A 19,965-nucleotide genomic window follows, 5' to 3' on the forward strand; every position below is an offset into this window, starting at 1 on the left:
GGCTCTCTGCTCATCAGGAGCCTGCTTCCCCCTTTCTTTCTGCCTGCCTCTCTGCCTATGTGTGATCTCTCTGTGTCAAATAAATAAATAAAATCTTAAAAAAAAAAAGTACAGTTGACTCTTGAACAACATGTGTTTGAAGTGCACAGGTCTACTTACATATGGGTTATTTTTTTTAAAGATTTTTTTATTTATTTGTTTGACAGATAGAGATCACAGGTAGGCAGAGAGAGAGAGATAGAGAGAGAGGGGGAGAGAGAAGGAAGCAGGTTCCCTGCCGAGCAGAGAGCCCGATGTGGGGCTCGATCCCAGGACCCTGGAACCATGACCTGAGCCGAAGGCAGAGGCCTCAACCCACTAAGCCACCCAGGCGCCCCTACATATGGGTTTTTAATAGTGCTGTAAATGTATTTTCTCTTGCTTACAGTCTTCTAAATAACATTTCCTCAGGGCGCCTGGGTGGCTCAGAAGGTTAAGCCTCTGCCTTCGGCTCAGGTCATGATCTCAGGGTCCTGGGATTGAGCCCTGCATCGGGCTCTCTCTGCTCAGCAGGAAGAGTCTGCCTCCCCTGTCTCTCTGCCTACCTGTGATCTCTCTCTGTCAAATAAATAAAATATTTTTAAAAACCCATTTTCTGGGCGCCTGGGTGGCTCAGTGGGTTAAGCCGCTGCCTTCGGCTCAGGTCATGATCTCAGGGTCCTGGGATCGAGTCCCGCATCGGGCTCTCTGCTCAGCAGGGAGCCTGCTTCCGTGTCTCTCTCTCTCTGCCTGCCTCTCCGACTACTTGTGATTTCTCTCTGTCAAATAAATAAATAAAATCTTTAAAAAAAAAATAAAAATAGAAAAAAAAAACCATTTTCTCTAGCTTTATTGTTTTTGGTAAGGCTTCTGGTCAGCAGTAGGCTATTAGTAGTTATGTTCTGGGGGAGTTAAAAATTATACGTGGATTTTCAGCTGCACAGGGGGGTCAGTGCCCCTAAATCCTATGTTGTTCAAGGGTCAACTGTAGTTCAAGAGACTAACTTCCCAGGCTAAAGAAGACAGTACAGCATCCATCTGGCTTTTTCTCAGGACACATGCCCTCAGGACCCAGACATTACACTGTGATGGAGTGACAGAGCCCAGGCCACATGGAGAGGCCATGTATATAGGGGTGCTCTGGCTGAGTGCCCCAGCTTAGGTCCCAGCCAATAGCCAGGATCAACCCACACACATGTGCATCAATGAGCCTTCAGGTGATTCCAGCCCCTAGCCTTCAAGCCACTCTAGGTGACACTGAATGGAGCAGAGACAGTGACTCTTCTGTACGCCATCTAAATTGGAGATTCATGAGAAAAAAGCAAAACCAAAAACCAACCTGTCATATTAAGGAGTAGTTTTTTACACCACAATACATAACCACAGCAAATAGAGAACTTTCTTTAGCAAAAACAAAACAACTTCGGGGCGGCTGGGTGGCTCAGTGGGTTAAGCCTCTGCCTATGACTCAGGTCATGATCTCAGGGTCCTGGGATTAAGCCCCAAGTCAGGCTCTCTGCTTAGTGGGGAGCCTGCTTACTCCTCTCTCTGCCTGCCTCTCTGCCTACTTGTGATTTCTCTGTCAAATAAATAAATAAAATCTTTAAAAACAAAACAAAACAACTTTTCCTTTATTTTTATTATTTTTTTAAGATTTTATTTATTTATTTGACAGAGAGAGATCACAAGTAGGCAGAGAGGCAGGCAGAGAGAGAGAGAGGAAGAAGCAGGCTCCCCACTGAGCCTGGGTGGCTCAGTGAGTTGGGCCGCTGCCTTCGGCTCAGGTCATGATCTCAGGGTCCTGGGATCAAGCCTCGCATCGGGCTCTCTGCTCAGCAGGGAGCCTGCTTCCCCCTCTTTCTCTGCCTGCCTCTCTGCCTACTTGTGATCTTTCTGTCAAATAAATAAATAAAATCTTTAAAAAAAAAATAGAAAAGAATAATTAAAATGCCATTTATATGCATCTAATTTTGGTTTTTGATATGGCCTTGATCAAACAACCTATTTAATTCTCAAACTATGGCTCTAAAATTGAAATGCTTATTTTTATTTCAAATGTATGAATACTCTGTCAAAAATATTAATCCTTGGGGCGCCTGGGTGGCTCAGTGGGTTAAGCTGCTGCCTTCGGCTCGGGTCATGATCTCGGGGTCCTGGGATCGAGTCCCGCGTCAGGCTCTCTGCTCGGCAGGGAGCCTGCTTCCTTCTCTCTCTCTCTCTGCCTGCCTCTCAGTGTACTTGTAATTTCTCTCTGTCAAATAAATAAATAAATAACCAAAAAAAAAAAAGCCTGCCTTCAGCTCAGGCCAGGACCCAGGTCATTGAGTCCTCTAGGATCTCCCTGCTCAGCGGGGGTCTGCTTCCCTAGTCCCTCTTCTCCCCCCAACTCAGGCTTTCTCACTCGCTCACTCTCTCTCAAATAAGACAAATAAAATTTTTTTTTTTAAGTTTTTTTATTTTAAAGTAATCTCTACACCCAATATGGGGCTTGAATTTACAACCCCAAGATCAAAAGTCCTATGCTCCACTGACTGTACCTGAAATCTGTAACAGATCTGAAAAAAGATTGTATTATGTCAGAATTATCTAAAAGAATAATGTCCTTTTGGAAGGAAAAAAAAATGTTTACTCAATCTGAATAAACATCTGACCTTAGATTGAAAATCAAGTCTACTCTGGAGGGCACACAATTACTTCACAAAGCATTTTAATTAACTTTCTAGCCAAACAAAACACAGTAACAACAACTAATAACCACTTTAACAACCTAATTATTCACACAGTTCAAAAACCAAAATTTCTTAAGAGGCTGTACATTAATTAAATTAATTAAATTACTCCCACCTGTTCCACCCACTCTGCCTCACCATCACTAGCTGCTTTTATTGGGTTCATATGCATTCTTTTAGTACTGGTTTAGGTAAATATAAGCAGGTACAAATTTAAATTCTAATTGCACTCTCCCTTTTACACTGCAGAAACACTTTTAGTAAAGACTTACCTGAAGATCAGATTCAATGAGAAAAATGCCCAACGCAATCACTGCATCTCTCCGTCTTTCATCCAACTGGAAGATCCCATGGAAGTCTACTGGGCACATACAGAGCAGCTTTTGGACCTAGACAATGAGACCAAAAATAAACAACAACAACAAAAAACCCCCATAAGTTAAAAAATATAAACACACACACACACACACATATATATATAAACATACATATATATGACTGTATAGGGCATAAACCAGTAGTATAAAATCCCAGTGAGTCTATATAACCAGTAAAACATTTTTTTCCATTCAAAAATCACAGAAAGATCATCTCTACATTCTGAATTGATCATACACAAAACATACATGTGCCAAGGACCAAGAGTTAAAATGATGCATACACAGAGGTGGTAAAACACACTAGCTAATGTCTGTAATTCAGTCATAACAGTCATGGGTCTCTAATGCCCAATGGCACCCAAAAGCAGTTTACCCAAACCCACCTACAATTACAATCCTCCCATAGGGTTCTTTAGAAGATCAAATGTGTGTAAAGCACTCAGAACTACACACAGTACATACCAGGTGCTCAACAAACAGTACCTGTTGTTACTGGATATGCCATAATAGTGGCCAGCAGAAGCAAATGAGCAATAAGTCAGCAATTTACTGAATATATGGAAAAATTCAAATTTTTTCAAAACAAAACAATGGTAAACGTTTGACATAAAGAAACTAAAAATCTTGGGACGCCTGGGTGGCTCAGTTGGTTGGACAACTGCTTTTGGCTCAGGTCATGATCTCGGAGTCCCAGGATCAAGTCCCGCATCGGGCTCCTAGCTCCACGGGGAGTCTGCTTCTCCCTCTGACCTTCTCCTCGCTCATGCTCTCTCTCACTGCCTCTCTCTCAAATAAATAAATAAATAAATCTTAAAAAAAAAAAAAAGAAACTAAAAATCTAGATGATATATGAATAGGAAAAGAGGTGATGCCAATCTTGAAAATCCCTGCCACAAGAACCTCTTAGCAGAGCATTCAGACACACCATGAGGCCCCAACCTTGCTGTTCTGTTAATGGACCCAAGGAGAAGTTGCTCGTTAACATTTATATGGTCTGGTGGGACTTCTTTTTTAAGATTTTGTTTGTTTGTTTGAGAGAGAGAGAGCTAGCAAGCACGAGCAGCGGGGAGGGGCAGAGGGAGAAGGAGAAGCAAACTCCCCACTGATTAGGGAGCCTGACACAGGACTTGATCCCAAGACCCCAGGATTATGACCTGAACGAAAGGCAGATGCTTAACTGACTGAGCCACCCAGGCATACTGATGTGTTCTTTTATTGGCAAAGGTCATCAAGTATAATGCTTGAGATTTGCTCTGAAAATATCAACTACCATTGCAATTTTAAAAAAGAAAGCAGATTTTAAAAGGACAAATACACAAGCCAGAAAAAGAAACACCTTCTAACCTGAAGAGAGGTAATATTCTTTGTCTCAGTCATTTTCCTCTTAGGAATGACTGTAAAGAAAGAATTAGGGGTGCCTGGTGTCTCAGTTGGTTCAGCGACTGCCTTCGGCTTGGGTCATGATCTCAGGGTCCTGCGACTGAGTCCTACATTGGGCTCTCTGCTCAGTGGAGAGCCTGCCTCTCCCTCTCTCTCTGCCTGCCACTCGCCCTGCTTGTGCTCTCTCCTTCTTTCTCTATCAAATAAATAAATAAAATCTTAAAAAAAGAAAAAAAAGAATTAGAAATCTTAAGGCAAAGATGATGTAAAAGACTTTCATTATAGTGTTGTGTATATTAATTGAAAATCTGAAACAATTTAAATGACAAATTAAGAAAATAAATGATTCCACCATTTGGTGAAACATTAGGTTAAACCATATGAAACTATGATAGTCAACCAAAGTTTGGACCTACAAAAACAGTGCTTTCATAAAATCTAACCTAATACAGACTTGAAAAATGGTATTTTCCTAAGACTAAGCAACAGCATGAACAATGTTCTAAATGTTCTGTAAATCACGTGAGGAATGATGTGGATTATCATATACAGAAAAATATATTGAAATGTTGACAGTTACGGAGGGGTAGAATTACCAGTGATTTTACATTTCTTTTTTTTTTTTTTTTTTTAATGGCTTCCAAGTTTAAGCCCAATGTGGGGCTTGAACTCAAACCCTGAGATCAAGACCTGAGTCAAGATCAAGAGTCAGACACTCAAGAAACTGAGCCACCCAGGCGCCCCAAGGTTTTACATTTCTCTGTGTTTTTTTCTATTTGCCAAAATATGTTCTAGGAGAAAATGTTACTTAACCAGAAAAAATATGGAGTAAGTTAAAAAATAAATACATGGGGGAAAATCCATACTTTCATGATTGTTAAAAGAGCATAAAGTAACAAGCAAGAGAGGAACAGAAATACTAAATTCCCACTTTTCTTCAGTATTCCTCCACTTCACAGTCAGAGTGAAAAAATACAATACAAAGAGAGTTGCAAACTAACCACAATAAAGTTATCATTTCAGAGACTCCAGACACTTCCATCAGTGAATCACGCAACCTGACAGAAAGAGTAAAGTCTATCAAGAAAGAGCCCTGTAGGGGCGCCTGGGTGGCTCAGTGGGTTAATGCCTCTGCCTTCAGCTCAGGTCATGATCTCAGGGTCCTGAGATCGAGCCCCACGTCGGGCTCTCTGCTCAGTAGGGAGCCTGCTTCCCCCGCCCCCTCTCTCTGCCTGCCTCTCTGCTTCCTTGTGATTTGTCTGTCAAATAAATAAATAAAATCTTTAAAAAAAAGAAAAGAAAAGAAACAGCCCTGTAAATAAGAAATAGAAAGGAGGTGGATTTATAGCAGAATGAGTCAATGAGATCCAAAGAACCCTGGAACCAAAGGGAGGAGTCTGGGGCCCTGTGAAAATCTATGTACTTTGTCCTGGGCAATACTTTATCAACATTCTGCTCAAACACACAGAAATACACAATGCCACATACCTGGCTGGTGAAGCCAATGTGCTACAAGATAGAACGGAGACTCAGAAGCTCATCGAAATTGGCACAACCTCATTATTAATATAGAAAGATATACACAAAGACTTCTTATCTAAGGGAATTATATTCCCCAGCAATAGTGCCTAAAGGACTATTTGTAATGGGGTGATCAGGAAAGACCTCTCTAAGAAGGCGCCCATTAAATTGAGATCTGATTAAGAAGGAACCAGCAGGGACAACTCAGGAAAAAGCATTCTGGCAGAGGCCACTGGAGAGGCAGCACAATGGAAAGATAAAGTGAGGATTCCCAGAAGTCCAAGTGCAGGCAGAGGCTGGGAACCTGGATTGAACTCTAATAGCAATGCAAACTGGTGCCAAGGGGATGCACATTGGAGACCTTAAAAAGCTGAGTTTAGAATTGAGGTTTAGAAGAATCCTTCTGGTTTGAAAGGACAAAAATGGAACCACAGAGAAGTCAGGAGATGCTTCAGTAGCAAAGAGGGTAATGACCAAAGCAGACAGAAGCAGTCCAGCTCAGGATGTTTCACAGGAAGACTACAGGACTTGATGATGGACATGTGGAAGTGAGGGAAAGACTGAGTTGTCCCTCTGCCACTCTAAAAATATCCAAAAATGGCCACACAGGGTGATGTGGGGTCTAAGAAATATTCCATACCAGAAGCCATTGAAAAGGAACATCTAGCCCAGAGACAAGCAGGCTACAAATAGACAAAACCACTGTCTTCATGTATTTGAAGGGCTTCAGTAACGTCATCGGCAACATCTACCCCATTGTTCATGTGACAGTTATTGGTGCATTTGTCTGTCTCTCCACTAATCTGCAAGCTTCCCAGGGGCCGAAATCATCTATTATCTCCGTATCTCCATCTTCTACACTGTGGACAGGCACTATAAAAGACACTCATTCTCCCCCAGGATGCAGGCTTGCTGTCTATTCTTAGTTTTTACCTGGATGTAAGCTCTCTTCTCAATCCAGACCCTCCCGTTTCAGGGCTGCTGCCAGCCCATCCTGGCACTTGCCCTACAGGGCAGAGGCAAACCCCAAGTTCTCCTCACTTACATCAAGCGTAAGAATTGGATTTCTCCCCACAGAACAGATGTTCTGGGTTGGATTTGATTTCCTATTTGTTTATTCCTTTGTTTTTTAGGCATTATACTCTGGAAACTAAAAGACATGAGCTCTAGCAATATCTCAGGGTAAGAATTCAGCATCAGGAACATGATTAAACCCTGCTGCTCACATAGCTGTCCCCTACCTGGTAGAGACATCTGAAAGAAACACAGTTTTTACCATCCTTGTCTCCTCTGTACTGCCTGTCCCTGTCCCCCAACCCCAGAGGGGTTCTGGGCTACTCTGACTTCAGACCTTTCTCTGCAACCCCATTTAATTAAAAATATTTAAATAGAAATAATTTTTGACAATTCAGGATTACTCTAAAAGCTGGGCACATGGTTTTAAAATGTGAAGGAAAGATACCAAAAAGAACCAATAAACAATTTAGAGAACAATATAATAATTTAGGAACACACGAACCCTATCAGTGTAGCAGGCAGAACAATGGCCTGCCCAAATATGTCTGTGTCCTAATCCCTGGAATCTGTGAATATGTTACCTCGAACTGCAAATGTATGTAAATTGGTTGCAGAGAAAAACAGGTTAAAATGACCTTGAGGGGTCTGGGTGGCCCAATCGGTTAAGCCTCTGCCTTTCAGGGCACCTGGGTGGCTCAGTGGGTTGGGCCTCTGCCTTTGGCTCGGGTCGTGGTCCCAGGGTCCTGGGATCAAGCCCCGCATCGGGCTCTCTGCTCAGCGGGGAGCCTGCTTCCCCCTCTCTCTCTGCCTGCCTCTCTGCCTACTTGTGATCTCTGTCTGTCAAATGAATAAATAAAACATTAAAAAAAAAAAAAAGCCTCTGCTTTTGGCTCAGGTCATGATCTCACAGTTCGTGGAACTGAGCCACGCATCAGGCTCCCTGCCTAAGTATGGAGACTGCTTCTCCCCCTCCCTCTGCCATTCTTCCCTGCTCATGCCTCTCTCTCAAATAAATAAATAAAATCGTTTTTAAAAATTAAAATTAAAAAAAAAATAAAAAGACCTTGAATTGAAGAGATTATATTGGATGACTTCAGTGAGACCAGGGTAAGAGAGAGGCAAAAGAGGAGGTGAGAATGATGGGATGTGACAGCTTGAGTCCCCTTGCTGGGATCCAGGATTGCCATGATCCAGGAATGGAGGGTTCTCTAGAAGCTATAAAAGACATGGAAATGAGTTGCCCTTTAGAGTCTCAAGAAAGGTACATAGCCCTGCCATCACCTTGATTTTAGTCCAGTGAGACCAGTGTTGGGCTTCTAATCTACAGAAATGCAAAGCAATAAATTTGCGTTGTTCTAAGCCACTAAGTTTGTAGTAATTTGTTAGAGCTGCGATAAGAAATTAATACAAATAGAATATTAAACAAATCTCAAAACCTGCACTGCCTATCCAGCAAGATACAAAAACTATTAATCAAATTATAAGCAATACTTATTTACTTCTTTATTTTTTTTCTGTATTTTCCATAAGGAACATTGTTAACTTCAGAATTAGAAAAAAAAATTTTTAAATAGTGGAAACAGCTTTGCCATTAATGCATATTTTTCTTTTCTTTTTCTTCTGGAGAGCGAGAGCAAGAGAGAGAGAGAGACAGGGAGGGGCAAAAGAAGAGGAAGAGAGAGAAGCTCAACCAGACTTCGCATTCAGCTCGGAGCCTAATCCCACAACCCCAAGATCATAACCTGAGCTGAAACCAATAGTCAGACATTCAACCCACCGAGCCACCCAGGCACCCCAATGCATATCTTTTTTTTTTAATTTATTTTTTTATTTATTTGACAGAGATCACAAACAGGCAGAGAGGCAGGCAGAGAGAGAGAGAGAGGAAGGGAAGCAGGCTCCCTGCTGAGCAGAGAACCCGATGCGGGGCTCGATCCCAGGACCCTGGAATCATGACCTGAGCCGAAGGCAGAGGCTTTAACCCACTGAGCCACCCAGGCGCCCCTGCATATCTTACTTTTAAAAGGACGATAATATTTATACTCTTAGATCTCAGAAAATAAGAGAAAAGAGTACAGAATTTTAATGAATGGAATCTGAATAATCCAAGAAGAAGTAATGTAAAACTGAAAGAAAACCTGGGTCAAATAAGCTAAACAGATGTTTTCTACACACAACGGTCTTATAATTTCTTTAATTCCAACAACTTACTATCAATGAATCAACTCCTATTTAATTTTTAATTTTTATTCTTTTTTAAAGATTTTACTTATTTATTTGAGAGAGACAGTGAGCATGCACACAGGCAGGGGGAGGGGCAGAGGGAGAAGCAGCCTCTCCACTGAGCAGGGACCCAACGTGGGGCTCGATGTGGCTCTCTTCCTGGGTCCTGGGATCATGACTTAACGACTGAGCCACCCAGGGGCCCCTATTTTTTCACTTGATCTTAGCCAAAAGGCTGAGAAGCAATGGCGCCCCTATTTTTTAAAGATTCTTAACTAATCTCTATACCCAAGGTGAGGCTCAAACTTACAACCCCAGGATCAAGAGTCACATGCTTTACTAACTGGGCCAGTCAGGCATCCCAAAACAACTCCTATTTAACTACAACTTCCCCAAGAGTCTCAATCCAAGCAGAAAAGTTTTTCTCTTTTGAAGGAACAAGAGATGCAGCTATTCTGGCCCTGACAAAGACACCTGGAGCCGCAAGACAATAGGCACAGCAAAAAGTGAAGCAGGTAGCACCTGAAACAAGAGACCCAAACATAAAGTTTAACTTCACAAAATGGTCTTGAAAAAATTTCACAGCTCTCTGTAAATAAAAATCAAACTTATTAAATTACTTCACTAACAACAACAACAAAAATCACAAGAAAAATGGAATGCAAACACTGAGCTTTTTTGGTATAATTTCTCTAAAAACATCCAGAATCCATGCAAGCTGGACCACTAGACTGAAAAGATGCTCACCTGGGCTTCAGACCTGAGGCCCTTTAACAACTCCCAAACACACACAGAATCAGAGATGGAGAGCTGGAAGAAGTTGCACACTCACCTGGCCAAATGCCCCCTTTCAGGCAGATTGTGTATAATCTTATTCTCGTTTAATAGGATAGGCAACTAGGCCCAGACAGGCTAAGTATAGTCTTAGACAACAGGCTCTTATCTAGACCCTGTCTCTGACTTTTGTCTCTCCCTACTCAAATACCATCACTCCAGGCCCACACCTCCAATGGCTCCCCATTCCTGTGAACACTCAATGCACACTCCCAACCTGGCAAAGAAGGTCTTTCCCAACTTCCCGTGAACACTCAGGCTCCAAATACAGTGCTCACTTGTCCCTGCATGGCTTCATCCACAGTCTTCACCCATCTGTGACATTTCATTCAATCTGCCTTATCTCCCCTATAAAAATTCAATCCATCCTTCCAAGATCCATGTCAACCATCTCTCGCTACTCAAAGCTTCGCCAGACCTCAGCAATATGCTATGATCTTTCCCATCACACCTCTCAATAACTTTCTTTTTAAAAATATTGCTTTGGAATTACTTGTATACTTGTTTTTTTTTGTTTTTTTTTTGTTTTAAGATTTTATTTATTTATTTGACAGACGGAGATCCACAAGCAGGCAGAGAGACAGGCAGGGTGGGGGGTGGGGCAGGAACAGGCTCCCTGCTGAGCAGAGATCCCAATGTGGGGCTCGATCCCAGGACCCCGGGCTCATGACCTGAGCCAAAAGCAGAGGCTTTAACCCACTGAGCCACCCAGGTGCCTCTACTTGTATACTTATCTTCCACTCACTGCAGACAGGACTGTGTCCCCTTCATCCTGTATCCACTGCACCCTACATGTTCCAGAAACTTAACTATTTAGTGGAACTAAAGAGGCTGGTGTCACAGGGATTTAGTGGGATGAGAAGGAAAGGAAAAAGAAAGAGGGCCACTAGAACCTAGCCTTCCTATTATAAGGTTTAACTATGTTGTGACATTTGTCATATAATCAGTATTGGGCACAGTGCTGGCATGCAATTGGCACTGAACAAATATTTGCTGCATCATCAAATGAATGGAGATGGAAGAACAGTCAAATGAAGTCAGGTAGAGTATACAGTCACACCCTCACAATCCTTAAAATATAGCCAGAGTTATACAACCAATAAAAATGACACAACTAGGGCGCCTGGGTGGCTCAGTGGGTTAAGCCACTGCCTTCGGCTCAGGTCATGATCTCAGGGTCCTGGGATCGAGTCCCGCGTCGGGCTCTCTGCTCAGCAGGGAGCCTGCTTCCTCCTCTCTCTCTCTGCCTGCCTCTCTGCCTACTTGTAATCTCTGTCAAATAAATAAATAAATCTTAAAAAAAAAAAAAAAAATGACACAACTAGTGAAGAACGCAAGTCAGAAACCAAATGGTAAAGGGTCCCTTTACCTTAAGGGTAATCCAATCCTGGATTTACCCAGGAAAGCCTGGCACTGGGTCCAGGCTCTGATGCAAAATGCCCTTGGAAATTGGGACTCTTGTGGGGAAAAGAAAAGAAAAGAAAAAGTGAAGACTTGAACTTAAGTCCTTTAGCAGTCATCACATGTCAGATAAGGGAGAATCAGTTCTAGTGGGGGCCGGTCTCCAGATACTAAGAGCTAACAGTCATTGGGCATTTATCACATGCAAGGTGCTGGTTTGTATGATCCCAACTAATCTTCACAACACTGCACTGAGTGGATATTATTTGTTATCTCCATTCTAAGGATAAAAAAATTGAGACACAGAGAGGTCACAGTCCTAATGCAGAATAAAGCAGTAAACTATAATTTTAAAAAATGAAAAAAAAAACTACTTTATTTTCCTTCAGAATTTGACAATAAACTAACAAGTTTGTTATTCTTAGGGGGTAGAGAGGAGTAGATCCTGTCATTATAAAAGGTCATTAAATTCAAAATCTGACAGAGATGGCCAAGGTTACTCCCACTTATAAAAAGGACCCAGAGGGGCTCTGGGCAACACTTTGAGGAGATCAATAAGTCAATGGGAAGAAGCAACAAAGGTAACTTGCTTAGGCTTTGCTAAGAACTTTTGGCAATATTTTAATCCAAGGGTATTAAAAGAGAAAGACCATGGCACCTGGGTGGCTCAGTCAGTTAAGCATCCAACTTTTCAGCTCACATCTTGATCTCAGGGTCATGAGTTCAAGCCCCAATGTGGAGCCTACTTAAAAAAGAGAGAGAGAGAGAGACCACAAGGTGAATTTAGACTGCCAAGGAAAGGAAATGCCACACCAAGGAGAAAACAAGATGCCCTCACAAGTCTGGATGACTGGGCAGAAAACTGCAGATGTAAAGTCAAACACAACAGTGTTTGGTAAGGTATATAGGTCAAAATAAAGCTACTATAATAGTATTACAAGCTGGCTAATTAAACGATTTTTTTCTTAAGAGTACAACTTTTGTTATCTGAAACTTCTGGGAATAGTTTTTCAGGAGAAACAAAATTCCCTGAGAACTAGAGGCTTTAAATATTAGTGACAGTGTTTTGTTAAATCCATTTTTGTCTTTCTCAAATGTACCGCCCCCATGGAGAACACCGAATAGAAGCTAACCTTTTCTAAGTGACTCAGAGCTATCACAATAAACAAAGGTGACTGTGACAAGGTGGGCAGAGAGCTGCAGATGCAAGTGGAACAGCATCTACTCCTACAAGCAGTCCTGGATGGGAGTTTCACGAGAGATGCTCGTGCTTGGCTTTGTGACCAGTTAACATAGCTTTCTACAACATCCAACACCTAGCACTATATGTGCCCTTATACACAATGCATGAGTCTCCATGTCTTGAGCCCTGCTCATGTGCCTGGCAGGGTACAACACAGACAAATGCATGTCTCCAATTCCTGACACTGTTTCAAAAGGCAATGATCAGGGTAGCTGCATAGAGTTGGGAGGTTGTGATTTTCACTCCAACTCTGCCACTTCTTACCTAGGTGACCCAAGATAACTGACAAAACCTACCTGAACATCTCTGACTTTGTATTTCCTTCTGTAAAATGTGGACAAAACACCAACTGTGTGTACATATGGAAATCTGCAGAATCTTGCCAATGTCTTAAAACTATGCCAATATTGGCAAGTCATCTCCCTCAAGCCTCACATATAAGAAGATGATCAGATAGCTTTTTGCAATGTCTGCTCTAGCATTAAAATCCTATGATCCAAAAACTTCCTCCTCTAGTCATGAGAAAGTAACAGGACTTGGGTTTAACTTCCTGCCATAAAGCAACTAGGAAAATGGACAGATACATAAAACGACTAATTTCAGATCCTAAACAAGTAGCACAGGTCTATGATACATGAGAGACGGAGGAAATGATATGAGCCCTATCCTATGACTGCCCGAAGACACATCTCAGACCACAGAATAGGAAAAGGCATTCCAGGCAGATCATGATGGTCGAAGTGGAGGAGACAGAAATAAGAGTACAGGAAGTCAAAAGCAGTTGGAAATTCTGAAGAGACAACAAAAAAATCCCCAGAAATCGAAACAGAATTCCTCTAAGTCTTTGATGAATCCTAAAAAGAACAACCAGGGAACAGTGAGCTAAAAGGCTCCCAGAGTTCACGCAGAGCTGAGGCATGTCTGCGTGACTCCCAGCAAGAGCTGGGAGGGTTTTTTTTGTTTCTTTTTTGAGATTTTATTTATTTACTTGACAGTGAGAGAGATCACAAGTAGGCAGAGAGGCAGGCAGAGATAGAGGAGGAAGCAGGCTCCCTGCTGAGCAGAGAGCTCGATACAGGGCTCGATCCCAGGACCCTGAGATCATGACCTGAGCTGAAGGCAGCGGCTTAACCCACTGAGCCACCCAGGCGCCCCCTTTAAGGCCTTTCTTAAAGGCCTCTTAAAGGCCTTTCTTAAAAACTCCCAGCTCTTGGGGCGCCTGGGTGGCTCAGTGGGTTAAGCCTCTGCCTTCAGCTCAGGTCATGATCTTGGGGTCCCGGGATCGAGTCCCACATCAGGCTCTCTGCTCAGCAGGGAGCCTGCTTCCTCCTCTCTCTCTCTCTCTGCCTGCCTCTCTGCCTACTTGTGATCTCTGTCTGTCAAATAAATAAATAAAAAATCTTAAAAAAAAAAAAAAAAGAAAGGCCTTAAAGCATTCAGTAGAGACCTCAAAGGGGCCATACCTTAGCAGTGGAGTTAAACTATCCTTGTAGCAAGAGCTACTATAGACTTGCCCTAACAATATTTTAAAATTAGCTTTGTAATACATGCAGAAAAGGCATTTGAAAAAATTCCACACTGCTTCATGATAAAAACATTCAACAAACTAGATATAGAAGGGAATGGGGGCACCTGTGGCTCAGCTGATTAAGCGTCTCAACTCTTGATTGTGGCTTAGGTCATAATCTTGGGGTCCTGAGATCAAGCCCCGTGACAGGCTCCACACTGGGTGTGGAGTCCGCTTAAGATTTTCCTTCTCTCTCTCCCTCTGCCCCTATCCACCCTCTAAAAAAAGGCACCCTCTAAAGTACTCCTGGGTGGCTCAGTTGGTTAAGCATCTGCACTCAGCTCAGGTCATGATCCCAGGGTCTTGGGATTGAGCCCCAGGTCAGGCTCCCTGCTCAGCCATGAGTCTGCTTCTTCCTCTACCTCTCCCCGCCATGCATGTGCATACTCTCTCTCTAAAATAAATAAAATCTTAAAAAAAGAAAGAGAGAGAGAGAGAGAAATAGAAGGGAACTTCCTCAACTTGATAAAGGGCATCTATAAAAAACTCACAACTAACATTATACTTTCTGGTAAAAAGCTGAAAGTTGCCCCCTGCCCCCAATCAGGAACAAGACAAAGATGTCCACTCTCACCATTATATCCAGTATTGTTCTGGAGGTTCTAGCCAGGACGATGAGAAAAGAAAATTAAATAAAAGGCATTCGGTTTGGAAAAGAAAAAGTAAAACTATATTTGCAGATGACATAATCTTGCATATAGAAAAACCTAAAAAAGTATTAGAACTAAAAAAACAAGTTGGGCAAGGTTGCAGGATACAAGATCAATATAATACAAAAATCAATGGCAATTAGGGTTTCAGTTTTACAAGATGAAAATTCTGAAGAGGGATGGCAGTGATGGTAGTAAAACATTACGAGTGTATTCACCGATACCATTTACTTTTGCTTCTTGGCACTTGTTAGCATTTTCAATCATATTTACTTACAGTTTTTTGTTTAATGCTTGTCTACCTCCATGACAACTCCATGACAGCGAGACTACATCTACTCATTCATCCCTCTAATGGGCCCCTCCAACGCCTGGCAAACAGCAAGCACTAAAAGACTTATTATATAAATGAATGAATGAACAAATGAACAAATGTCACACTCGTTTGCTTTTATAATGGTACAGATAGACCTGGCTGCCCTGAATCCAGCTTTTCAGCCCTGCTTTACACATAGAAACGTTCAGGAAAAGAGAATAGCTTCAGCAGCAAAGATAGAGCCTCTCAGAACTAAGTGAGTAAATGCAAGTGAGATTTGAGGATTTTTGTCTCAACTCTGTTCTTATCACATAAATGAAAGTAGTGTTCTGGCCAGCTTGGCAATGTTCACAAAAGGCCAAGCCTTTTTCCAAAATGCCAAGATACACAAGAGAAGCAATAGAAAAACAAGTGTATAAATAATGAGGAAAATGAAGTACACAGACACATTTCAGCAATTTAAATCAAGGATGGGAATGGCTGCTGGTGTACGGGACTGGAGGTAACCACATCTCTTCTAGGTGCAAAGTGCAAACACAGACAGCATAACATAAAATCGGCAGTAAAGAGTCAAAAATAGAACATTTCTGCCCTCTGGGGGAGCAAACAGCTAGTGACACATCAATTCTGAGAATCTCTAAAGGCATGGGGATAAACAATGTGGCCATAATAATCTTCTTAATGCACATAACTCATGGCCCTGAAATATTCAAGGGCTCTTCCCTGTCTCATCAATACAACCCAAACTCTGAGTCTGGGACTACGTATGAGGCCACCTGCTTTCTTCTCACTCTCATCTACACTCGTCCCTTTAAATATACTGTATTTCTGCCAAACCCTATTACTGCTGTTCCTCATTTTACTCTGTTTTGTTTTCTGTTCTATCTGAAATGGCCTTCCCTTGCCAACCACTCTTGGCATTTACAAATGTCCATGCCCATCAATTCTAGGCCTTTGTTATTAAAAATTTCAGCTGAGGGCGCCTGGGTGGCTCAGTGGGTTAAGCCGCTGCCTTCGACTCAGGTCATGATCTCAGGGTCCTGGGATCAAGTCCCGCATCGGGCTCTCTGCTCAGCAGGGAGCCTGCTTCCCTCTCTCTCTCTCTCTGCCTGCCTCTCCATCTACTTGTGATCTCTCTCTGTCAAATAAATAAATAAAATCTTTAAAAAAAAATAAAAATTTCAGCTGAAAGTAACCTCCCAGCAAGTAGGCACAATACTTCCACCTTCTTAGAGCATGTTTCACTTTTTTACCTTTATTACTTTTTCACTAACTGTCAAGAGCCACAGAGAAAAGGTTTGGAAAAACCCAAAGAAAATGATCTGTACCTCCCATTCCCATGCCAGCAAAGTGCAAAATGGCTAAATATCTTCTCAGGGGAGTTTTCTGAAAAGCCATATGGTCCCCCACCACTTCCTTTATGGACAGACAGCTGGCCAGTCTCCCACCTATCACTGTTTCTAGTTATCATAAATTAATTGAGGGTCAGAATTGTGTGCACACCTAGTAGACCCAACTCTTTTTTTTTTTTTTAAAGATTTTATTTATTTGACAGACAGAGATCACAAGTAGGCAGAGAGGCAGGCAGAGAGAGAGGAGGAAGCAGGCTCCCTGCTGAGCAGAAAGCCGGATGCGGGGCTCGATCCCAGGATCCTGGGATCATGACCTGAACCGAAGGTAGAGGCTTTAACCCACTGAGCCCCTAGACCCAACTCTTGAAAGAAAGAGACGAAGAGCAAGCACAGGTAGAAGCCAGTATCCAAGTGTGAAGAGAAACCTGAATTCAAGCTTCCGCATACCAGAAAACAAGAGCACAATATCATATGGCCAATTCCACCTTGTAGGTTTTTTGGCTGTTTGTTTAATTCGTTATTGAACATAGCCAACCATGGTCAAATATCATTATCTTAGAATCAAAAGAATAAGGTCCCCTTTTATGTTTACAGAGTTAGCACGAAAAAGTAAATAAAATCCAACAACATGAAACTACATATAAATGCACACAAGATGTCTTGCCGATGCTATCCACCATAACTAAGTAGAGTCCTCTGAAAACAGCTGGGCAGTAAAGGTCAAGACCCACCCTCCATTTAGCAGAAGAAGACAAAATTCTAGATGTACAAACATGCTGTTTTGCAAGGAAAAATCTAGACGGCCTAAACAGAGAAATGCTTAATTAGGATCTATCAACATAAAATAAGACATCCAGACATTAACATAATAAATATGGGCTATTTTTGATAAAAGGAAAAAAGTGAACATAGCTAAAGACGAAAAAGGAGATCTAAGAAATTAAAATACTAATGCATTAAGTGTTATGGGCTGAATTGTGTCCCCCCAAAATTCATATATTGAATTCCTCATCCCCAGGTACCTCAGAATGTGACTATATTTGGACATAGGGTTTTTAAGTTAACACAAGGTAAAAAGGATGGGCCAGTTCTAGAAATCTGACTAGTGTTTTTGTAACAGAAGATTAGGATACAGACAGGCACAGAGGGAAGACTATGTGAAGACACAGGAAGACAGCTATCTACAAGCCAAAGAGAAAGGCTTCAAAAGAAACCAGCAACGCTGACACATTCTTCTTGTATTTCTAGCATCTAGGACTATGAGAAAATAAATTTCGGCTATTTAAGTTGTTGTGGTACTTTGTTACAGCAGCCCTAGCAACCTAATACAGTTACTGTGGCATGATTATAGGTAAAGATTTCTTCTTATTCCGATTTCTTCTTAAAGTATTTTATTTTATTTTTTTTTTTTAAAGATTTTATTTATTTATTTGACAGAGAGAAATCACAAGTACACTGAGAGGCAGGCAGAGAGAGAGAGAGAAGGAAGCAGGCTCCCTGCTGAGCAGAGAGCCCGATGCGGGACTCGATCCCAGGACCCTGAGATCATGACCTGAGCCGAAGGCAGCAGCTTAACCCACTGAGCCACCCAGGCGCCCTCTTCTTAAAGTATTTTAGAGCTGGGGTGCCTGGGTGGCTCAGTGCATTAAGCCTCTGCCTTCAACTGAGGTCATGATCTCAGGGTCCTGGGATGGAGCCCTGCATTGGGCTCTCTGCTCAGCAGGGAGCCTGCTTCCCGTTCTCTCTCTCCCTGTCTCTCTGCCTGCTTGTGATCTCAGTCAAATAAATAAATAAAATCTTTAAAAAAGAAAAAAGTATTTTAGAGCTGCTTTAACAACAATGGTTCTAGCATCATGAATTCCCTCTACTGACGCTAATTTTCTCTACCCTTACTCTTTAGATGGTTGTTTTTAACATGGCTTCACAAAGGAAACGGAGTGAGGATGGAAATTTTCAACTTCGCGATGCTGGAAAAAAATGCCAATACCATGATTTTTTAACTCCATGGCAAACCACTCTAAAGGAGTGGATAACCAAGAACTCCACAAAGACTACTGCCCTGAGCATCAGAACGTATGTTCCTCCAATTAGAGGTCAGAGTTAACCAGCTCATCTTCTGGAGCATGTCTGTCCACCAAGGAGGTTCTGGCCTGTCCCTAATGCTGCAGTGCCATTTAAACACCATATCGAGTTAGTAAGACACCTCGAGATTCTGGCATTGTAACTGAAGAAAAGAGAGCATACTGTAGGACATGGAAAAAGATTCTGATCAAAGCCTCCTGCGGATAGGAAAATGAGTGGGAGGGCAAGGAACGCTGCCTACTTTTCAATTCTGCCAGGAACTCTCTATGTCCCAGGGTTGAGGGTCCATTACTATGTATAGACAGGTCACCAATATCCTAGACACAGAGGAGTATCATCAGGCAGATCCAGGGGCAGCTTGACAGGGGCAGCTCAGTAACATTCTGAAGAGAGATGAGAAGAATGAAGACAGATGAGAAGAGCAGAACAAGACTAGCAGGCAGAATCAGAGAATGGAAGCTGACCATACATGGAGATTCCACTGTAGACAAGATTCTCTTCTCTATTTCTCTCCTCTCACCTTTCTCCCAGAGGGAGAGGGCTGAGGGCTGTGTGGGATAGGATCTCGAGGAATACAGATGATATCCTCAGGGTGGCCCACAATCCTGGGGGTATTAGGGCTGAGGTTCCAGTCTTAGGGGCGGCATAACAGGAAAAGGTCAAAGCTCAGAGATGAATCAGAGACTTGACATCAAGGAGTCTTGTGTTTGACTATCTGAACATGGCAGGGGGCTGATCACCAGACCTGTGACATAAGATTAGATGGGCTACTTGTAGCAAGTCTGACTTGATGCTGATCACCTGAACAATCTCATTAATGCTGTTTCTTATTGATCTGCCCTATCTAGTGCATACTAATTAACAGTAGGTGCTCAACAAATGTTTCCTAAATCAAAGAGTAAATTAATTAAAGGAAAAGTAAAATTTACACAGCCTGGGATCAGAATGGGTGAGTGGAGTAAGGAAACACCACTGTGACGTGTAGGTAGACAAAGACAGGGAAAGGAATATTGTTAATGTGCCCCAAGTGCCATAAAAGCACATCAAGACTGCCTGAGTAACCAATGTCTGAACTGAGATGTCAGGTCTAGCTCAGAAAACTGAGCCGTCCTCAGCTCGAGCCTATCTGGACCAAGCCCCACTCAGCCCTCTACCTTCTCTCTGGAAAAAAAGAATAGGGGGGAAAAAAAAACAACCCAGAAACAAATAAATGAGAAAGAGGTTTTTCAACACTCGTCTCCCTACTTAAGTC

The 19,965-nt window shown here is 42.2% G+C and overlaps 1 protein-coding gene across 1 annotated transcript in view; it reads right to left on the minus strand.

Moving 5' to 3' along the window:
* Positions 1-19,965, minus strand: part of PI4KA (phosphatidylinositol 4-kinase alpha) — a 116,938-nt gene that overhangs the window by 93,311 nt on the left and 3,662 nt on the right. Inside the window, exon 2 of the mRNA XM_059409011.1 lies at positions 3,020-3,136. Coding sequence (XP_059264994.1) covers positions 3,020-3,136 — 117 coding nt within the window. The remainder of the gene's footprint in view (positions 1-3,019; positions 3,137-19,965) is intronic.

This window comes from Mustela nigripes, chromosome 8 (assembly GCF_022355385.1).
Source record: "Mustela nigripes isolate SB6536 chromosome 8, MUSNIG.SB6536, whole genome shotgun sequence".
NCBI lineage: Eukaryota > Metazoa > Chordata > Mammalia > Carnivora > Mustelidae > Mustela > Mustela nigripes.